We start from the raw sequence: 21,968 nt of genomic DNA on the forward strand, positions 1-21,968 counted from the left end.
GAAAAAGGAAAAATAAAAACTGTGATGGTTAACAAAGTCAAATAATGAAATTGAGGAAGATGAAGACTAAAAAATGTCTCTGAGTTGAGGGATTAGCAGGTCATTTGTGATCTCTGAAAAGAATTTCAGTAGCATAGTGAAGTGAATTCCAGATTCCAAGAGAAACCTGAGGGAAAAAAAAGAGGTCAGAAAGCAGACACTTTGGATTCAGTCTAATTGATTAAGAACTTTAGCTATAAATAAAAGGGGCAGGGAGGACAAGAACCGAACGGATCAGGAGGACAAAGGAAAGCCTTTTTAGTTTTTCTTTAGGAGAGTTTCAACACATTAATAGCTGAATGAGAATGAGACAGTGGTAGCAGAGAGTGAATAAATAAATAATAAATGTGAAAGTGAAGATGTTAACAAAAGTAAGGTGCTGAAGGACGCAGGGATGGATGAGATCGGACACAGGTAGCAGGATTAATTATACGAAGGAGTTAGGATAACTTCCTCTGAGACTAAAGGGAAGGTGCAAAGAATGGGTTATGAGACAGAAAATTCCTAGAGTGGAAGGGAGAAACTCAAAGAATGCTTATCTTCTCAAGGAAGGAAGTTGTTATCTGCTGTAAATTTTCCTGGTGGAAGTAGAGTTATGGGCTTCAGGAGAGACCAAAAAATGGAATATTTTCTATGGCAAATTATGCAGGGAGATTAGAATAGACAAATTGATGATTAACAGCACGTGTACAGCTAAAATAAAATAAGCCTGATTTTGTGACTGCATTGAAATTCAGCACCAGAGGGTAAGGGGAAAAACTGGAAGTCACTTTATTGCTGAAGATTAACAAGTCAGCAATTGCAGATGGTCAGGGACTGAGTGATGGTTTTTAGGATAATGAGCTAGTGCAGGGTCAGGGCTACTCATGCTGGCAAATGAAGAAAGGGGAAGAGAGATGGGAGAAGAGTCAAGGAACTGAAGGTAGTGATAATGACGAAGACTGGGCTTGATCTGAGCGAGAGGAGAAAAAAAGCAATCTAAAAGAACAAGGTAATTTAAAGTACTTCCAAAGACTTTAAAAAATGTGGGTCCTTACATTAATTTAAATATGTAAAGAATTAGCTTTTTTTTCATTTTTATGCCAAAATATGATTTGATAGAAGCTGGAGAATTTCCTGTTCACCTCTTCTGACTTTAAATTCTGTCATTTGTTCTGATCAAAGGGAACTGGACAAGAAGGCAGCCTATTGAGGACAAAGATTCTTTTTACTAAACTCATGAATATCTACTTTTAACTGAAAATAAGTTAAGTCAGTCACCTCATTAACATGCATGCAACACTGAAGAATAATATCTTTGCTAAGAATCTCTGGTTTCCAATGAAATGGTCATATTTAAAGGGCTCCCCAGTTACATATGGATTGAGAATTGAATCATATAAGATCACGAAGGAAAACAGTCTTTAGGGGAAAGGGAAAGAGGAAGGAAAGAACTGTCAGAAAAAAGAGAAAAAAATCAATGTACCATCTGTATACTAAGAACTGGACAGCTGCATGGGGAATGAAATTTTATGTAACAGTTGATTTGTCATTATGCTCTGGCTAGATCCATACAACCCTTGTAGTTATAACAGCTTTCAGAAAAAGACAAGATAGATCAGCATTCATTTGGAAAGTAGGTTTATAGCACAAAGGCTTACTCACTTGTCAAATGAAGAAATGCTGTGTGTTAGATGGAGTACTGCCTAATTTTCTCATAGATATCAGAGGTCCAATGGAGTTTTGGAGAACTGAAGGGAACAGGGGTGAGGGACCAAAATCTAGGTTAGAATTGGTTTCATATGCTTTCAGTTGCACTCTGTCTAAATGACTTTCAAAGCTTATAAAAATTAGGCAACATTGCTTTATTCTCTGATTATCTTCCTCCCCTTTCTTACCAACTTTCTAATTAGGCCCTAATAAATAGAAAATCTTCTACAGGTTTACATATGGGTAGGAATATAAATTCTCTACCATCTTTCTTAATTCCCCATCCTACTCCACTTCATTCTCACTTCAACTTTCACAATACAAGATGGCATCCTGCAGAGCCAAAAGACAGAAAACTGGGGTCTTTGTTTTCTGGATTCTTTGTTCTCAAAGGGACTGAATTCTCAAAAAAAAAAAAATGAATCTAGAAAAAGAAGTGCTAGGGTGCTCTCAACATTGCCATACTCAATTTGTACCTATTCAATAGTCAGAAGATTCAAGCAAGGTTCTTATATGGATCCTCAACCAGTCAAGTATAAAGGATTACAAAACAGAGAAAACATAATCCTAAATGTTTAGTCAATAGAAGATAATGCTGTCACTTAATTGTCAGTGAGCAAGGTGCAGTGGAAAGAGGGCTGGGCAAGTAATTTAATTTCTCTGGGCCTCAGTTTCCTTACATTTAAAAATAAGGGATTTGGACTAGATGCCCTTTCGGTTCCCTTTCACCTCTTAAGTTTCTGAACTTGTATTTGAAAATTATACCACAACAACTATACCATGACAAGGACAAGTCCCAGGATCCTTTGTAAGAGGTGTCAATGATACTTAAAGGATGATGTGTACTTTTAAAAGGGAAGTTAATTTTTTTTAAAAAATCAACTCAGTAGTGAATGGGACTTAAATATATTTAAAGTTTCATTTGCAAACATAACAACTTGTACAACTGTTCAACATCCTAAAATTACCAAATCATTTCAGCTAAGCCAATATTATAATTAGATCAGCAAGTTTGACACTACTTACATCTGTTTATCTTATCCCAGAATTAGGAGCATAGTATGTCACTGACCTTAAAACTAACTGGATTTGAAAATAAACACATTTGATTTGGCTGCATTGGAAGAACCAAAGTTGAGGGCAAGTAGCCAAAAGATTACTAACTTCCTTAATGTTAAGTAATCCATTCAGTGAAATTATTGTTAAAAATAAAAGAATGACACAGACATGGGATTTTTTGCCTTATACTTATAATGCTTCACTGAATTACCAATGTGTCGATAAACATATACCTATTAGTAATATTGCTGGCTGTCTGAAATATTTGCCATTGCTAAGTTTCTACAGGCACTGTCCAGTTGACTAAAATATGTATATATATATACATATATATATACATATACATATGTATATGTATATATATATACATGACATGAAATTCTTTATAATATATTAACTCCCATGGAGAATAAGGTTCAACAATAATATTCAGAAACGTACAGTAATTGCAACCATGAATGAGTGGGGGTGGGGTTCAATCTAATAGTACAGTATTAAAACTGCAAAAAGTAATAATAAAGGAGAGTTGGATAGCCCTGATATATGCAAAATGAGCAGTTTTCTTCAGATCTAAATATTTTATAAAATATGACCAAGCCAAATGTACATTTCCTAATTTTGTTTTTGTTATAAATCTGAAGCTTAGTTTATTCAAAAGTTGGGCCAGATTTGTGAACTATTTTCGGTATATTCATGGGTCTATATGTTGCCTTTCACAGAACAAACTTTCCTTTTCCTCATATCTGCTGAAACATATAGAGGTAGGAAAATGTATAGCTCAAACATCATATTATTTTCAGCTTTTTTATCATTATCAAACACATTTAAGAAGTGACTGCATATAAGTGCATATATACAAACACATTTATGAAGTGATTATGTATAATTGAGATGCAAATAACATAAGCTATATTATGTTGCATGTCAATGACATTCTGTAGACCCTATATGAAACAAGAGCATACATACTCCCTAGGATCTTAACTATCTAAAGTTCTATCTAATGTAAAAAGACAGCAACATTCCATCTGTTAGAATGATTTCACTTCCAATAATCTACATAGTGGCAAGGCCCAGGTGCACTGGTCCCAGTATCCATGCAATTTAGTTGTCAACTGAGCAATTACTGTCTTTTAATAGCTCATTTTTCATTGTCTTGAACTTGTTGAAGTCTTATTCTTAAATAGCTTTTAATATGTATGCCAGCATCTTCCTAGCTAAACTGAGAACAGGTGTCATGACTCATACTTCTTTGTATCTAGGCCTCTCTCCACAGTTGTGTGCAAAGAGTGAATGTTCAATAAACATTATTGGGGTTTCTTATTAATACCATAATTGTGTGATTATTGAGAAGTAGCATGGAGCAACAAAAGAGAATGATGTTGAAACCAAAAGCCAAGGTTTTGGCTTTCTTCATTATACCCCTGCTGGCTGGGTAGCTTCTTTGGGTAAGTCTCTCTCTCTTCTCTCTCTGTCTCTCTCTCTCTCTCTCTCTCTCTCTCTCTCTCTCTCTCTCTCTCTCACACACACATACACACACACACACACACACACACACACACACACACCATACCACAGCCTCCATTTCCTATACTGTAAAATGAGAATAATAGTAATTGTGATCCCTATCCTACAGGGTTATTGTACTAAGTGAAATACTGTATGGAAAGTGCTGTAAAATGAAATATGAATATAAACTGTTATGATTTCAAAGTGACAAAATTCCTTGATGGAAATAGTTCTCACATGTATTAAAGGACAAAGATGAAAAAATGTATTTTTCACATGATTTACTTAAACCACTATTTGGCTATGCCAGAGATTTAATGGAATTAGACCATATCTAAGTGAGCCTCCATTTCTAAGTGAAAAATGGAAAATGTCATTCAAGTTGTTCTGTCTGCAAAAGAACAAAAATTAATTAGACTGTTATTTTTAACTGAATTGGCTGGCTTTACTCACTATTTTAACATTGCATATTTCTAGCCTTAGACATTTTTATCCCAGCTTTAAATAAAAATAACAAATACAGAAATAAATGGAAATTACATAACCTACATATAGGGAGACTGAGATGTTTTATTAGATAAAACAGCACCAAACCTTTCCATCTTTGTTACCCAGATAGATAATGCATAGTAAAGACAGGAACTGGAGATGAAAGGGTCTGCAGAAAGAATATTGATATTGATTCTTTAATGTACTTTTTTTCTGGCTCAAAATCATTTACAGCAAAATTAAAGAAGATATTGGGAGTGTGACTAATTATGAGAATCTAAACTTGATAACTGTCAAACACTTTGATTTCCAGTTTAGTCCAAGGGTTTCAAAATAAAAGTCTTATCTTATCTTATCTCATCCCAGGTGGACCCTGCCTGGCTTCTGTTAGCAGAGTGTGGTGGCTATGACTAAAGAATTGCCAGGTTGCCCTTATTGGGTGAAGTTTTAGCCATTGTACTATGACAGACTGAAGGAGAAATGGCTAGGCTCATGCCGAAGAGGCAATTTTGCAAGCAAAAACTATGACACCAGTGGAGTCCTTTGGAGCAAAGTTCTCAGTAGGGTGCAGACCCAGTGAGGAGAAGACTAAGTGAGAGTAATACAGTGACATTACCAAATGACATAGATGGTCCTGATTCATTGGGGATTTGGTATATTCCCCAGATGCGGTCTTTTTAATGTATGATTTCTATGCATTCTTACTCTCTCCACTGCTGTTTGTATGCATGTTTGTGAGACAGTATGTCCTTAATAAAGACAGGGCATATCTATCTTAAATTTCTTACTGTGCTATTTCATTAAAAGCATTTACTTTGAACTAACTGTACTCTGGCTGACTGGAGGGAAAAGTAAACATATTTTTAGGGATTTATGAGTAGAGGTGGACCCCTAGAGTACCTTGAATTTAGGCACTTATCCAGGAAGCCCCACATAAGAAAGGGGAGTGTCACAGATGCTATCTATGCTAGGGCTATTTTAAAATATACTAAACATTGTCCTGGTAAAAATATGTCCTTTTTTTTACCTTGATATAATTTCTCAATTTTTTTTTACTTGTCTATTTATTATTCGTAGGAGGCACATGAGTATTTAATTAAGAAGCAATTTTAAACCTGTCCTCTTACTAATCTCCATGTAGTTCACTTTTCTTTATTATTATATTGTGACCTACATAACTCTATTTAAAACTCAGTCATTTAACACTTATAGTATATGGAAACATGTCAAAATAATTAGTCATCCTTAATTCATCTCATTATTAGTAGAGGGTCATAAGCAGGGATGAGAGATGTGGAGTATTAGAAGTAAGAGGTAGATTCTTAAATTAATTCTTTCACTTGTGGGCCAAATGGGAGGTTTAGATTATACAATTCCAATTCAATTCAACAAACATTTATTAAGTATCTGCTATGCTCAAGGTACTAGGGACAAAAAGAAACTCAAAAGAGCCTCTGCATTTAAAGATTTATATTTTGTTGAGGGGATACAAAAAGGGATTGGTAATTCAACATAAAGTAATTTCAAGTGAGAGAAAGTCCAATAAGTGGAGGAGATCAGGAAAGGCTTTGTATAGGAGGTGATAACTGAACTGTGCTTTCAAGAACTCCAGGTATTCTAGCAGGTGGATAAGAGGTGAAAGTACGTGTTAAACAGAGACCCATTGTGCAAAGTCATGGAGACAGTAAATGAAATGTCACATACAATGAAGAGCAGCAAGCAGGCCACTTTGACTGGAATGGAAAACACATGAAAAAGAGTAATGTGAAGCAACAAGACTGGAAATATAGGTGAGAACCAGACTCTTTGGGTTTGTAATGCCAGGCACAGTATGGATTTTATGCTAGCAGTCTTTTAGGGTATGGGATTTCTCTTCTATATTAAATTATTCTTATTATCAAAAATGCTTTTTAGTAATGAGATTAATCAAGTCTTCTTTATTGTAATAAAATTCAGGGGAATGCAACATGTGAAACTTTTATTTTTTAATAGTTTCTACTTTTTACTCTGATAGAATGCTAGAATATTCTACCTGGTAGAATAACATACAGTCAGTCTGGACATTGTAGATCTCAGAGATTTAGGCCCAAAGAAAACACAAAACTGTCTCTATAATCTGTTCCAACACATAGTTTTGGTTCATTCATCTGGAGTGAGGAAGAAAAAATAATCTATGTCTTAAGCTACCAAAGCAATTGTACATGTTACTTGAATTTAAAGTGGAGCAGAAAATTATTAGCTAGTGCTATAGGATACTATTTCTGTTAATATGCAGTGTTAGTTGGTAATTATTTAAGCATAAGGTTTGCAGTACTTAAACTCCCTAGAATCCTGATTTTAAATATTCTATAAAGAACTACTTCTTCTATCTTTTAATCTAAACTTTATTTAGTACACTGATGTGCATTTTGCAACATTTGGAGTGGGGAGCAGTTTGGAGGGAAGTAGGAAGAGGACTGTGTGGCTTTGTCTCTGACAATATGAATGTGCCGCAGGGGCTAGTCCAAATTTCACATGCTTGGTTAGCCTATTAAAGTGAACCCTCTGCAGGTTTTGTTTACGCAAGTAAAGTCACTTATCTTAAGAATTTTATCACCAATTTTAATATAATTAATAATTATATATATAACAATAATTAAAGAATATAAAGAATATTATAATTTTAATATAATAATGTAATACAATAGAAGGGGATAAATAAGTAAATACAAAGATCTCTAGGTCTGCCATCAGGACAGAACTTGTCTAGGGATAAGAAATTGCATTTAGTCACTAAGAGAGACTTAATTCCAGGTTGAATCTGTCAGACATGCTGTTATTGCATAGATAGCTCTTTCTTTTTTACTCTGTGTCAAGGCTCTGGAGAAGCTTATAATCTAGCCAATAGTCTCTTTAGCAATACAGACCCAGGGAATGAGGTGTAAGAAAACTGGAAAGGTAGGAAGGGCTAGGTTATGGAGGCCTTTGAGTGCCAAACAGAGCAATTTGTATTTGAGCCTGAAAGTAACAGGAAGCCAAAGGACTTTATTAAATAGGGGAGTGACGTGATTGGACCTGGACTTTAAAAAAAAAATCCCTTTAGTGGCTGAACAGAAAAAGGATTGGAGTGGGGAAAAAAAAAACTTGAGGCTGCAAGACCAATCAGCAGGCTATTACAATAGTCTAGACATGAGGTGCTAAGGGCCTGCAGAGGGGGCATATTAGAGGGATGTTGCAAAGGTGAAATCAACAGGCTTTGGCCCAGATTGGATATGGAGAGGGTGAGACATAGGAATCTAGTGAGTCTGAGGGACTGGTGTTACCCTTTATATGTTCCCAAAGATCAGATGCCATTGTCATATAGAGGAAAGACAAGAATGGAAAAATTAATTAATTCAAATGATCCACTCAAAAGTTCCTCATCGTATGTTGATTTTTCCACAATCCAATAGGAAATCTCAATAAAGGATGGCTTATTGAATATCTATCTATCAGTGGTGAGCTAGCTTAATCTTCCACCTCCTCCTCAATGTGCTACTACAGCTATGTGCTTCCTTCCTTTTGGTGAAGAGCACCCAGTGACATTCATCAATGGCCTGGAAGGACCTTTGAACTCCTAAGTACATATGGTCTAGTCACAGCTAATCTCTTGACTCCAGCTGGGTGGTACCCACTTTGAGTCAGCTCACCCACCAAAGAGTCAGCGGCTTTGATCAAAGTTTGATTTGTGACCAGCAGATAGCCAACCATTCCCGAGAAGCTAATGCAAGTAATTGATACATCACTGGAACATCTACCAGGACTTCTAGTCAAGAAGGCTTCATGGATGGAAGCCTAGCTCCCTAGGCCTAGTGCAGCAGAAAACAAAATATAGAACCAGTTAAAATAATATTGAAAAAATTTAATGAGCAACTACAGTAAGTGACTTCATCCACTTCAAAACTGTAGAAAAAAGTCAGCCAGAATCCCACGGGAAAGGAGACTTGCCAGCAAAGCCAGCCAACATAACCAGAGAACGGTAAGAGACACTTGAACTCTACAAGGCTCAGTATTATGAGGCAGTGAAAGCAGAAGGTTTCCATGATAATGCCTTGGGGTAGTCAAAAACCACAGCAGGAGTTAGGAAACTCCCAGAAGTGGCAGCAACCACTGTGAGTGCTTCAGACCTGGACACTCTAGCCCCAGGTCCTTAGTTTAGCACCTTATCCCGAAATACCAAGAAGGCCCTGAATTTCCAATATTTTGGAACCCAAAGATGGACAGGGCCTAACATCAGGAGGTGGAGGTCAAGACAAGGATCCAGTGGGGGGTGGGGAAGATAAAAGCCATTGAAAGATTTTTTTTTTAATCCAAAAAGGAGTACAGAAAAAAGTCAGAAGGAAACACAGACAAGCAGGACAATTTTGAAAGTAACTGGCTGAAATCATTATATATATATATATATATAAGAAAGAAGTGGGCTGGAATAGAAACCCACAGTTTCATATATACTCTTATTGTGTTCTAATCTGCATGTGGCAATACTGATGGCTTATTTGGTTTTAAGTTAAAACTTTTATAGATGATAAATAGACAAAAATAAATACACATATATATGAAATGGTCACCAACTAGCAATAACAAGGAAAACTAGCCCCCTAGGACAATATATGGGTATATTACATAACTACATGTCTAGCATTTTGCCAGTGAACTGGGCCATGAAAAAGTACTGCTCCAAAATATACTGCAGGTACATAGCACAGCTTCAGAGAAATTGCCTTCTGTTGGATGATATTCCTACTTGACCATTAGCTTATAAGTGATATATGTCACTATAAATGTCCATCAAAATACTGGTTTATTCTGGAGGGCCCTCTAAAGTTGGGTCATAAACCACCCTTGCAGGTGTACATACAGAATGGGCTATGTAAACTACCTACACATGTTTATGTCTGCAAGTGTGTCTAACATTATCTGTACTAGACACTCTTGGGATTTGACTACATTCTTGAAGCATATCAACATTTTAAGATGTAGTGGACAATCCCTAACACATGGTCAGGCGGTTAAAAATAATCTTCAGTAATTAGAATGGCAACAGATGGCAACAAATTCATCATGAAATCTTCCTTTTTTTTTAAGCTCAGTCAACAAGAATCTATCATATAAATATTACATGTCAGATAACAGGGAAAAAAGACAATAATGAAACCATCTCTCCCCTCAGGGAGCTTATACTCACTATACTTGGCTGCTATGTGTTGAGGGAGACAGAGAGCCAGACTTGGAATCAGGAAGACCTGTGTATGAATCCTGTCTTAGATACTTACTATGAGACTCTAGGTAAATCACAATTTTAAGCATTCATCTATGAAATGGAAATAATAATAGTACCTACTTCACCCGATTGTAGTGAAGGTCAAATAAGATAAAATGTTTTGTCAGCCTTAAAGCTCTATAAAGTATTAGTTATTAATGTCATCCTCCCCCTCCTCTTCATTCAGATAAAGACTGTGGGGGATCAGAAATCATTGTAGAAGTGCCCTTTTATGGGGCTCCTCTTGCAGCCAGCTATCACATGCCCAATCTGGTCCTTTAGGGCTGGCATTTCAATTCTTTTATCTCTTTCTCCTTCAGTGCCAGAGTAATTAGATGTACCTAAGGGAACTTTTCTTGGGACCATGAGAATACCATTTACCTATGAAAAAATATCATAGCTTTCATCATGGCTACACCAAACCCTTCCCTTCACAGGCTCCTCTAAGTCCATGCTCTCAAATAAAGTTTCTTCAAGGTCATTTTTGATACCTGGAACATGAATTACTCAAAATAAAAGGAGAGAACTACTGAACAATCAGAGAGGTGACCACTGCCTACAACACACCTAATTGTTTTTCCCAATGGTTTACCATATACATTTCCCTCTTCCAAGTTGAGTAGGTCAAAGAGAAATGGCTTCATAGTGTCTGAGGCATCTGTCATGTCCTGACGCCTGCCAACAGGAATCTTTTCAGCAGACACAGAGGAATTAGTTCAGCCTAATACAATTGGCTGTATGTATGTGGGTTGTCTCTCTGGGACATATCAGAATACTTCAACTCCCCTGTTTAATATCATGTATGTTCAGACTTTGGTAAAGCACATCTCACAATAAATTGACATGCAGGAATCCAAGGATACATAAGCCCCACATAAACATCTGCTTACTTTTCATAAGGGCTTAATATCCAGGGCTACAAAGAACAAATACATAAAGGCATCAAGGGAGACAAATAGGTAAAATATTTTGGTAGAGTCTCTTTATGGTGCACATCCATGTCCTTATATACACTGCTTTGTGAATCTACCACAGCATTAGGTGGTTCAATAGCTGTATACCAGTACTGACTCTAACTAACCTACATGCTAATTTCAGGTTGTGGAACAGAAGAATTCTGAACCATGGTGTCAGGAGAGAGCTTGAGTTCAAATTCTCTCTTTCACTTTCTAGTTGGGTGACCATAGGCAAGGTATTCAATTTCTCTGAATCTTACTACTTACTTTACATGGTTGTTGCAAAGACCAAAATGAGACAGTGTATGCAAAATTATTTGTCAAATTTAAACCCCTACATGCATGTTGTTATAATTGCAATTGAGCATTCACCTCCTCTGAAGCTTGACTGCTTGGACTCTATGTCCTTCTCTCTGCATCTGATAACAAATAATTAAGCAGAAGGAGTTAATGGGAAAAGTCCTTGCTGGGAGGCAGAAGACTCTGTTTCTTGCACTCACTGGTATTGCCAGGTTGCTCATCATCTCTGGCTATCAGTTTCTTCATAACTAAAATGAGCATAACAACACCTACCCTACCTTAGAGAGTTGTAGTGAAGATCACTTATGATAGCATATGTGTGAAAACATGGAAAGCATAAAGCAAGAAGCATGAAATGAATGCAAGTTATTATTAAGTAAGAATATAAACTACCAAATAAGACATAACTTCTAGGCTTTGCAAATATTAAATGGGGTGTGAGACATCTGGACTGTCTGGATAGTTTGAATAGTTGTGCTAAGGAATTTGCATTGAATGTCACTAATAAATGATCAAAATGTCTAAGGACAATGGGAATGCCTCCCTCACCCTAATTTTTGTTCTGATGTGAGAATTCATTTTTTTCACTGTATAAATACTGGGCACTCTATCCATGCATAGGGCATTTGTCTCTCACCACTATAACATATGCATTATGGTTTTATTGTAAACAATTCTGTGGAATCAGGTCACCAAATCATAAATGGTGCATAGTTTGGAAATTCCATGCCTAACACACAAAGAATATATTAGTTGCACAGCTGTGATCACTGCACTTCACTTAAAGCTCTAACTTAATTGTGTAAAACAAAAAGTGCTATTGTCAATATTTCAGATGAGTTCCTGTCAGTGAAAGATTTCAAGTAGGGTCCAGATGACCTCTTGAGTATGTTGAGAGTGGACTTCATTCTTTGAGTAAATGTTAGACCAGATGATCTGGATTTCTATCTGGCTCTCAAATTTGGAGTCTATGATTTCAGAAATTCTAACTCATGGATAACTTTATAAAAAATTACAGTAATAAATGTTAATTGTATGTTTGGGATAATAAGCTAGACAAGTAGGTGAGGCACCTAGGTGGCACAGTGGATAGAGTTTTAGACTTTGGAGGCAGGAATCCCTTAGTTTATTGCTTGACTCGGGCACTTACTAATAACCACATGGCAATGGAATGGTCACAATCTCACAATACTCCAGACAAACCTCAAATAATATGTTACAAAACAACTGGAAATCTGAAGTGCTAGAGATCCCACTTCAATAGTTCTTTACAAGCCACAGGTATACCCTCTAATATAATGATTATGATGATGATAGCTGGCATTTATATGGTGCCTACTATGTGCCAGGCACTATACCAAGTGCCTTACAAATATTATTTCATTTGATTCCTGGGAGATATTACTATCCCCATTTTACATTTGAGGAAACTAAGGCAGACAGTGATTAAGTGACTTTTTAATAAGTATCTAAGGCTATATTTGAATACAGGTCTTCTTAACTGAAGCCTGACATTCTATTCACTGCACCATCTTGATGTTTCAATATACAAAAGTCTGTAAGAGATGAAATTCCTGATTGACCTTAAGAATAACTACCATGTATAAAGTGGTACCCCCCCCATGGGGGGGGGCCTACAGGTTCAGAATGTTGCATGAACTGTCAGATGCAGTCACTATGATACTCTATTTTCTATAACTGTTTTCTTTGTTATAATGGAGAGATCTATGGTGAGAGGGAGACACTTCTGAGACTGATACAAAAACAATGAAAACTATTTTAAAGAAAATAATAACTACCATAAAGCAACTTATTGCAGTTTAATCTTATTAGCAAGAGGAATTCTTCTTGGCATACAGTTTTGAATTAATAATTCAAAGACTCTTTGCTAAAAATAGAAGGAGAAAAAACCCAGAACATTTCCCAAATGAATGAATAAGTGCTAGTTTCATCTAGTACCCAAGGTGTACTAATGCTCCCAAATATTTATGATAACTTACATTTCTAAAAGACAAGGATTTTTAGGACTGTACATTCTGAATAAATTTGTCCTCTTAATAGTTTTTAAACCTGTTCTTTTGATTATTCTTTTAAATAGAATATTTACCTGCTTTTAATTTGGATTCATCCTTTCCTGAGAACCTTTAGTTGTAAATTACATATTTTTTTTCTTTCAGGATTTCCAGTAAAGTTTTATTTTAAACATATACTTCTGATGCTTTTATCTTTTGTATTTCATGCTTTGGTTATTTCTTTATGAGTCACATGTAAGCCCCATGAGGTCAAGGGTTAAACCCTGCATAAGCTTTGTATCTTCCCCACTGCCTAGCTCTGTACAAAGAGAGTACTTAAAAAGTTTGTTAATCTGGATTGAATTACCTCTGCTTCTGTTTATGTACAATCACAGATTTAAAACTGAGAGTGACCCAAGAGACACAGTGTCCAACCACTGTCCTTTCACAGATGAAGAAAACTAAAATCTGGAGAAGTAAGTGACCTTTCTCCAGGTCACATTGATAGTAAGCATAAAAAGCACCATGTGAATCTACATCCTTTGATTCTGGAGTCACCACTCTTTCTAGCAAATGATATCGGCTTACAAGTCCGATGAAAAATGTGAAGTAATCACATACTAAAGAGTATGCACAGATTTTTAAATTATTTCATTATAGGAAAATCATTACATAAAAGTAGCTTGTCAATTAAGAATCTTTTTATAATTATTAATGTTTTTGTTTATTTTTTGCATGATATGGATAATTATGCTTTGGGATGAAGTAGCTGTTTACATAATGTGGAATCCAAAAAATATAAGCACTAACAAGTTTCATAATTATGTCCCCTTTGACATGGCTGATAGTAAAGAATTTACAAACTTCATTTGGACCTGTTGAAGTATAGAGAGGGTGGGTTCCTTTCTGCTCAAGCTCTATTCAAAGGCTACATGACCACTTGTTATTGACACTTTACAGAGAATTCTTGTTTTCTGTTTTATATGAGATGTTTTATAGGGAATTCCATGGCTTAACTAGATGGCCTCTGAGGTCCCTTCTATCTATGAGATTCTGTCAGCCCATGATATTGAAGCAGTTTGGCACAGCTAAAATAAACCAGGAAATTGAAACTGGTGTAAGCAGATCATGCAAATAAAATATTGAAGATAAGAAACATTTTTGTAAGTCCCTGGAAAATGGAACCTATATATTTAAGACTTACATAAAATTTCAGGTTCAATTCCAAATTTGGTGACAAGAAGGAGAATTTTCCAAGATTTCATGTGATGAAAATAAAACAAAATCAAACATACTTGAGTAACAAATTTAAATGAGTCAATTTTATGAAACTACACCCTTACGTGTTTAAAATTACTTGATATACCTCTTTTATAACAAAATGAATAAAAGGCCTCAAATTTGTATTATGTATACTATGGGTGTGTGTATGTGTATAATTTGATTTTTTTTTCCAAAAAATGATCTATTTTCTCACAACCATCTTTTTACTTGAAGGGCCTTGAGGAAAAAAATGGAAAATTAATGCACTGTTGGTGGAGCTGTGAAATTCAGCCATTCTGTAAAACAATTTGGAACTATGTCCCTAAAGTTACTAAACTGTACATATCATTTGACCCAGAAAAAAAAAAAACAAGAGGAAAAGTGTTGATATGTACAAAAACATTTTTGTATGGTTCTTTAAAGTGCTCAAAGTATGTATACTTTGGACCCTTAAAACAACCCTTTAAGATAGATATTCTTATTATTCCCATTTTATAGATAAGAAAACTGAGATAAGAAAGGTCTAGTGAATTGCCTGGGACTCACAATATCTAATAAACATTCTGACACAGGGTATTCAAACTGATGAATCAGTTGCATGTCATTTTATGACTGAAATTCATGTAATCTTTCTTCAATTATTAAAAGATTGTTCTAAATCTTGCAAAAGCCCAGAGTCATCATCATAAATGTGATGTTTCCTTTTATTGTAGTAGTGTGTAACGAGATTTGTCTCTTACCTTCTAGCTGCATGCAGCCAGTTATTTTGTGAGGAAGGTATTCAAGGTACTTAGAAAAATCGTGCCTTTTTTATAAAGTCCTCAAATTTGGCATACATTTCAGTCAAAAAACTTTATTTTGATCAACTGGTAAATTTTTGAAATAGTTCCTGAAGAAAACACTTTTAAGTATTACAATTCAATTATCTTCTCAAGTTTCATGCAAAAATATGATTACGAATTCCTACTGTATTGACACTTCTGATAAATGATGGATGTAACTTTTCAAATGAAATGTCAGATCTTTGAATAAGGGAAGAATTTATGATCAAACAGGAGACAGAGAGCATAACAAGATGTAAAATGGTTAATTTTGATTACATTAAATTTAAAAGGTTTTGTACAAACAAACCCAATGCAACCCAGATTAGAAGAAAACCAGAAAACTGGAAGAAATAGTTTACAGCACGTTTCTCTGATAAAGGCCTACTTTCTCAAAAATATAGAGAACTGAATCAAATTTATATGAATACTATTCATTTCTCAATTGATAAGTGGCCAAAGATATGAACAGGCAGTTTTCAGATGAAAAATTACAAGTGGTCTATAGTCATATAGTTCCAAATCACTATTGATCAGAGAAATGAAAATCAAAATTCTGAGCTACCACCTCACACCTATTAGATTGGCTAATATCACAGAAAAGGGAAATGACAAATATTGGAGGGAATATGGGAAAATTGGGATACTAATGTACTGTTTGTAAAGGTGTGAATTAATTCAATCATTGTGATGAGCAATTTGGAGCTATGCCCAAGTCTATAAAACTGTGCAAACCCTTTGCCTCAGCAATACCACTACTAAGTCTGTATCTCAAAGACATAAAACAAGGAAAAGGATTTATCTGTACAAAAATATTTATATCAGCTCTTTTTTTTTTTCCAGTGGCAAAGAATTGAAGACTGAGGGGATGCCCATCAGTTGAGGAATGGATGAACACGTTGTGGTATATGATTGTGATGGAATGCTATTGTGTTATAAAATTGCAGGATGCTTTCAGAAAGGAAAAAAAAACTTGGAAAAACTTACACGAATTGATGAAAAGTGAAGTGATCAGAACCAGCAAAACATTGTACACAATAACAACAATATTGTACAGTGATCACCTGTGAATTACATATCTATTTCCAGCAATACAACAATCTCAGACAATCCTGAAGAATTGATGGCCTCTGAATATAGCAGTTTTTTGCTTTCTTTATTTTTATTTAATTTTTTTTTGTTCTGTGTTTTCTTTCACAACATGACTAATAAGGAAATATGTTTGCCTGCATTCTCAATGATGGAGAATGGTAGAGAGAGAGGGAGATAATTTGGAACTCAAAACCTTACATAATAAAATTTTTACATGTAATAGTAAAAAAAATTGAAAAAATAAAATAAGTCAGAATAAAAAAAGTACTCTAAAACAATAAAAATACAATATTACATGGATAATACTATATTTTATTTTATTTTTTATCTCCAACCCCTTTTATTATCATGTAGGGCTAGATAGATTTCTATACCCCATTGCCTGTATATCTTATTTCCCAGTTGCATGAGAAAACAATTTTTCACATTTGTTTTTAAAACTATGGGTTCCAAATTCTCTCCTCCTCCCTCCCCACCCATCCTCATTGAGAAGGCAAGCAACTCAATACAGGTTATATATGTATAGTCATGCAAAACACTTCTATGGTAGTCATCTTGTGAAAAATCATATTTCCCTTCATCCTATCCCACCCCCTGCCATTTATTCTATTCTCTCTTTTGACCCTGTCCCTCCTCAGAAGTGTTTGCTTCTGATTAAACTCTCCTCCAAACTGCCCTCCCCTCTATCATCCTCCTACTCTTTTATCCCTTTCCCCCCAGTTTTCCTGTAGGGTAAGATAGATTTCCATACCCAACTGAGTATATACTTTATTGCCTCCTTAAGCCAAATTTGATGAGAATAAGATTCACTCATTCCCTCTCACCTTCCTCCACTTCCTTTAACTGTAAAAGCCTTTTCTCGTCTATTTTATGCGAAATAATTTACCCCACTTTACCTCTCCCTTTCTCCTTCTCCTGGTATAATCCTCTCTCACCCCTTAATTTTATTCTCCAGATATCACCACTTCATTGGGAGTTTTGTGCAGCCGTTTTTAGAGATACTTCTAGGCATCTGTAAATTTTCAGTTTGTCCAAGGTGATATGATCAAGGGCGAGGTGTTTACTCCTTTCCTGGCCTGTGCTCTGGGCTATGGGTGATTGCAGGCACTCTTTTCTGCCTTGGAACTGTGAGGAGGATTCTCTCTGTACAGCCACTACAAGCTCCACCACGCCAGCGCTTCTCCTCACCCCATGACCACCACCCAGAACTTCAACCCAGATATAAGCACCGGCAAAGCAAGAGATTCCTGCATTAGCGCCAGCAAAGAGATCCCTGCAATCACTCTCTGATCAGCCACTCGATTCCACTTCCATCTCTAATGTTATATTTTAAAACTAAGTCAATATGCAGCCTGTAGGGATCTTTATGCATAGATTAGTGGCCCCTGTTTCTACTTGAGTTTGACACCACTGATTTATACCATCCAAACAACATACCTTAGATTTTACCTTCAAGATCTGAACCAATGATTTGTTCTTGTGCTCTATATGCCTGACAGATTAAAAGATTATAGGTGGAAATGTATCACATCAGTTTGATTTCAGTTTAAAATTTGGAGTAACAAAATGTCAACTCCATTTGGTGCTATTTCTTACTTTTTTTCTGCCTTTTTATAATCATAATCACATATGATGTAAAGTTACATAGCTAAAGACCTGCAGAAGAATCAGATGCTGCTGCTGCAAATGCTATTATTATTATCATAATACTAGAATATATTCTCTGGAGTAAATGCAGGACTTGAATCAAAACCAGAAGAATACTTTATACAGGAACAGCAGTAAGTTGTAATAGCAACTGTGACTGAAGTTCAAAACTAACCTCAAACACTTACTAGACACATTTGTTAAATGTGGACAATAATATCTGTAGCATCTACTTCACAAGAGTGTCTTGAAGTTCAAATGTAAAGCGATATGCAAAAGTCAGTTGCCACTATTATCATTAGTTTTAGAAAACTGCAACTATTTAGGAGTTTATACTAACATAGACAGCTAAGCCACTCACCAATAAAGTAACAGCATGTCACTGCTTAGAATAAATTTCATTCTTCTACAATCTTCATTTGCCAAGCTGAATATTCTTAAAATCCAAAAAAAAGTTTAAAAAAAGATAATTTATATTCTCTTTTATAACCTTGTTTCTTTTTATCATTCTATTACTATATGCAAAACTGCAGTATAATCTATAAAGAACCAGAAACAATTCCTCTGCTACAGGGCCACATAAATCAAATTTCAAAAATGAAAGGATATTTCAAAACTTCCAGAAAAAAAATCTATAACTTTTTTAAGTAAAACAATTTTTAAATAGTACCTTTACTGTTGACAATACATAAGGATATCTTACCTCCAACTGATGTCCAACTCTGATGAAGGCACAGAGAGGGTCAAAAGCTCCGGTACCACAGGCCAGGAGATGTGTTCTGTTATAATGGTGCAGCACGCGAACAAAATTTGCACATTCACTCTGTGACAAGGAGAAAATACACACACACACAAACACACACACACACACGAGAAATGTGTTAGTAGGAGGCCAAACAAATACTTCAAAGTACAAAATCAAAATCATACAACAAAATCAACTGGGAGTTGGTTACTTTATTTTTCAACAATGTCAAACTACCTTATTTAAGAAATGAGGAAACTGAAGCCCTGTAAGGTCATGTCATTTGCCCAAGGTCACACAGTCAGTTTGTTTAAGTAAATTTTCCTTATCTCAGGCTGCACCTATTTTCTTTTTGTTCCCCATCAATAAAATTACTCTCTTGAGGGACTGAAAGTTAATAGGATAACAACAAAAGGAAAGAGCAGAGAAGGGAAAGGGTTTGGGCCAATGTAAACACAAAGTAGTACGAACAAGTAAATGCTTCCAAGTAAGATACCAAAGGATGTTAGAGGTATTAACTTTAAATATGAAAGATGATAGTATACACATAATAAATGAATGCGTAAAGCTCATTCATTTGACAAATATTTGTTGCACAATCAAGTAAAGTAAATATAGCTAGGGCCCCCAAATTATTCGAGTGCAGAGATTCCTTTGTCAAGCTGTTTCACTAAATAACCAAACAATTCCTGGTGCTATGCTTCAAGCAGAGTACTATTCATAAACAGTGAGTCAGCATGGAGTCAGAAGAACATAATTCAAAAATGTTTCTATGGCTCACAAGAAACATGTACACAAACTTCTGGGATATGGAACATCATTGTGATTTAGAAAAAAAAATAAATCATGCAATCTGAAATTCACAAATCTATCTGTGCCACTTGAAAATAAACTTGCTGATCTACGTTTTTGAGTTAGTAGAGACAAGTTAATCAACTGAGAGGCTTTTTCTTTAGCGTGTCACTACACATTTTATTTACTCAGATAACTAAGGTATATTTCTATGGGTACAGTTGTAACTTGTTTGGCCAATTTTGAATACAGAAAATGTGGGAAAATAATCTTTAAAATGTTTTCGAACCATCTAATTTAAAAGAAGAGAAACAGTGTGCAGTAGTGGGTAGAGGGTTAGTCTCAGAGGCAAGAAAACTTAGGTAGATTCAAGTCCTGTCTCTGATTCAAAATGACTTTGCAACCTTGGGAAAGTCATTTAACTTCTTATTGTTCTAGGTAAAGAAGAGCAGTTGTGAATCTGAAGTGGTAGCAGAAGTGTCCTCAGTGGGCAATCCCTGCACCAATGACATTACACATCTACAGCAAAAACCAAACAAAATTAAAATTAAAAGCAATTCTAATAGTCTCAAACTCTGAGTATTATGAATTGTTCTTTATATAATTTGCATAATAGTCACATTAAATGCATATCAAAGGATTTTTAACACATTAAATACACTAATATTAGTAAATTGTAGTAAATAACATGTTCTATGGTGCTTGTGTACATGTGTTTGTTTGTGTTTCTAATTGTGTCACTAAGAGAAATGCAGAATGAAGCATCCTGGAGGCTAGGATAGTAACTATGTTATTGCTGTGATGATCTTGGGCACAATATCTCCAACCAACCATGTAAAGCCTTACTTATGTATCCAAGGTTTTATTCTGCGGGTTAACCATATCAGGACAGTTAATAAAATCTGATCATTTTCATTTACTGTTGCTGTATGCACACATGCTGTTCATAAAGAGCTGGAAACACCAGTTTTCCTTCTCGTGTCACAATAATGCGACTTTCAGAGAAACAATTCGACAAAATTCTGGCTGTTGCTTTGACATGTGTGTAACTGGCCAGCCATCTGCTGGCCACCCAGATCTTAGAGAACACTGGCTCATGTCCTAGCTGTAACCAAATTGATACAGGGAACTAGGAGGAAGAATAGTATGTCTCTCAAAGCTGTTCTGATTCCTCTTTTCCTGACTGAAAAAAATAACCTCTTTCAGGTGATGTATATTGTCTCCTTCATAGCTAATACTATAGTTTGTACATATATGCCAAGGGGTCCAGACATTGAGTTAACCCATGGAGAATCTCTGGAGACGTGATGGGAAAGCACGGTTACTTTAACCCTGTTTTATTTCCTATTCATGTGATATCTACTGACTTTATAGTAAGAAAGCACCCTTATATTACTCTCCCCAGCCACAGATAGCAGAGTGGAGAAGGAGGAAAGGATGGCTCATTCCTTGATGGCACAGAACCCAGAATAAATATACAAAGGTCTGTCTTCTTGGTACCTCTTTTTTGTAGGGCTCACAGAATCTGTTCCCTTTGCATTGTGAAAATTTGCTTCTTCAACTCATAATTGTTATTAATACATTAAGGAAAAAGAGCTATTCAAAGATATTTATTACACCATTATTTATAATAACAAAATATAGGATAATACCTGAAATTGTAGAACTTCGGATATTATCTCATTTGACCCCTACACTATGTGAGGCAAGCAATACTGATATTATGGCCATTTTAAAGATGAGGAAATTGAGGTTTTAAAGAGATTAATTGGGCTGCCTGTGGCTACATCTCAGGCTCAATTTTAAAATCCAGGTCTTGCTGATAACTTCAAGTCCAGCATGCTTTCTGTTATACCACAAACAAGCTAAATGTCCAATGACCAGGAAAGGATTGAATGAATTATGGCTTACTCATTGCAATAGAATACTAAGGTAGAATTAAGTGTAAATACTACAAAGAGCTCTAGAAAGGCTTTTATAAAATAAAGCGAAGTGAAAACAGTGGGATCAGAGGAACATATTATTGAATTGATTATTGAATTATGATTATTAAAGGAAAATTATTTACACAAAAACTAGGGATAAACAGAAAAAAATGAAAGTGGGACCAAAGTAAGTGCCCCTTTTTGTGGAGATTTTATATGTGGAAATTCATTTATTCAAAAGTAACTAATCATAAAGTATATTTAATCAATCTTGTGGTTGCTTAAAGATAATCTCATATACCACTTTAACAATACAAAATACTATCATCACAGAACAGGCATTTTGGTAAAA

The 21,968-nt window shown here is 35.4% G+C and overlaps 1 protein-coding gene across 1 annotated transcript in view; it reads right to left on the reverse strand.

Annotated features, from left to right (window-relative positions):
- Positions 1 to 21,968, reverse strand: part of SEMA3E (semaphorin 3E) — a 345,931-nt gene that overhangs the window by 118,641 nt on the left and 205,322 nt on the right. Inside the window, exon 4 of the mRNA XM_020999789.2 lies at positions 18,858 to 18,977. Within this exon, the coding sequence (XP_020855448.1) occupies positions 18,858 to 18,977 (120 nt within the window). The remainder of the gene's footprint in view (positions 1 to 18,857; positions 18,978 to 21,968) is intronic.

The sequence above is a fragment of the Phascolarctos cinereus genome, unplaced genomic scaffold, assembly GCF_003287225.1.
Source record: "Phascolarctos cinereus isolate Bilbo 61053 unplaced genomic scaffold, phaCin_HiC Scaffold_1;HRSCAF=81, whole genome shotgun sequence".
Taxonomy (NCBI): domain Eukaryota; kingdom Metazoa; phylum Chordata; class Mammalia; order Diprotodontia; family Phascolarctidae; genus Phascolarctos; species Phascolarctos cinereus.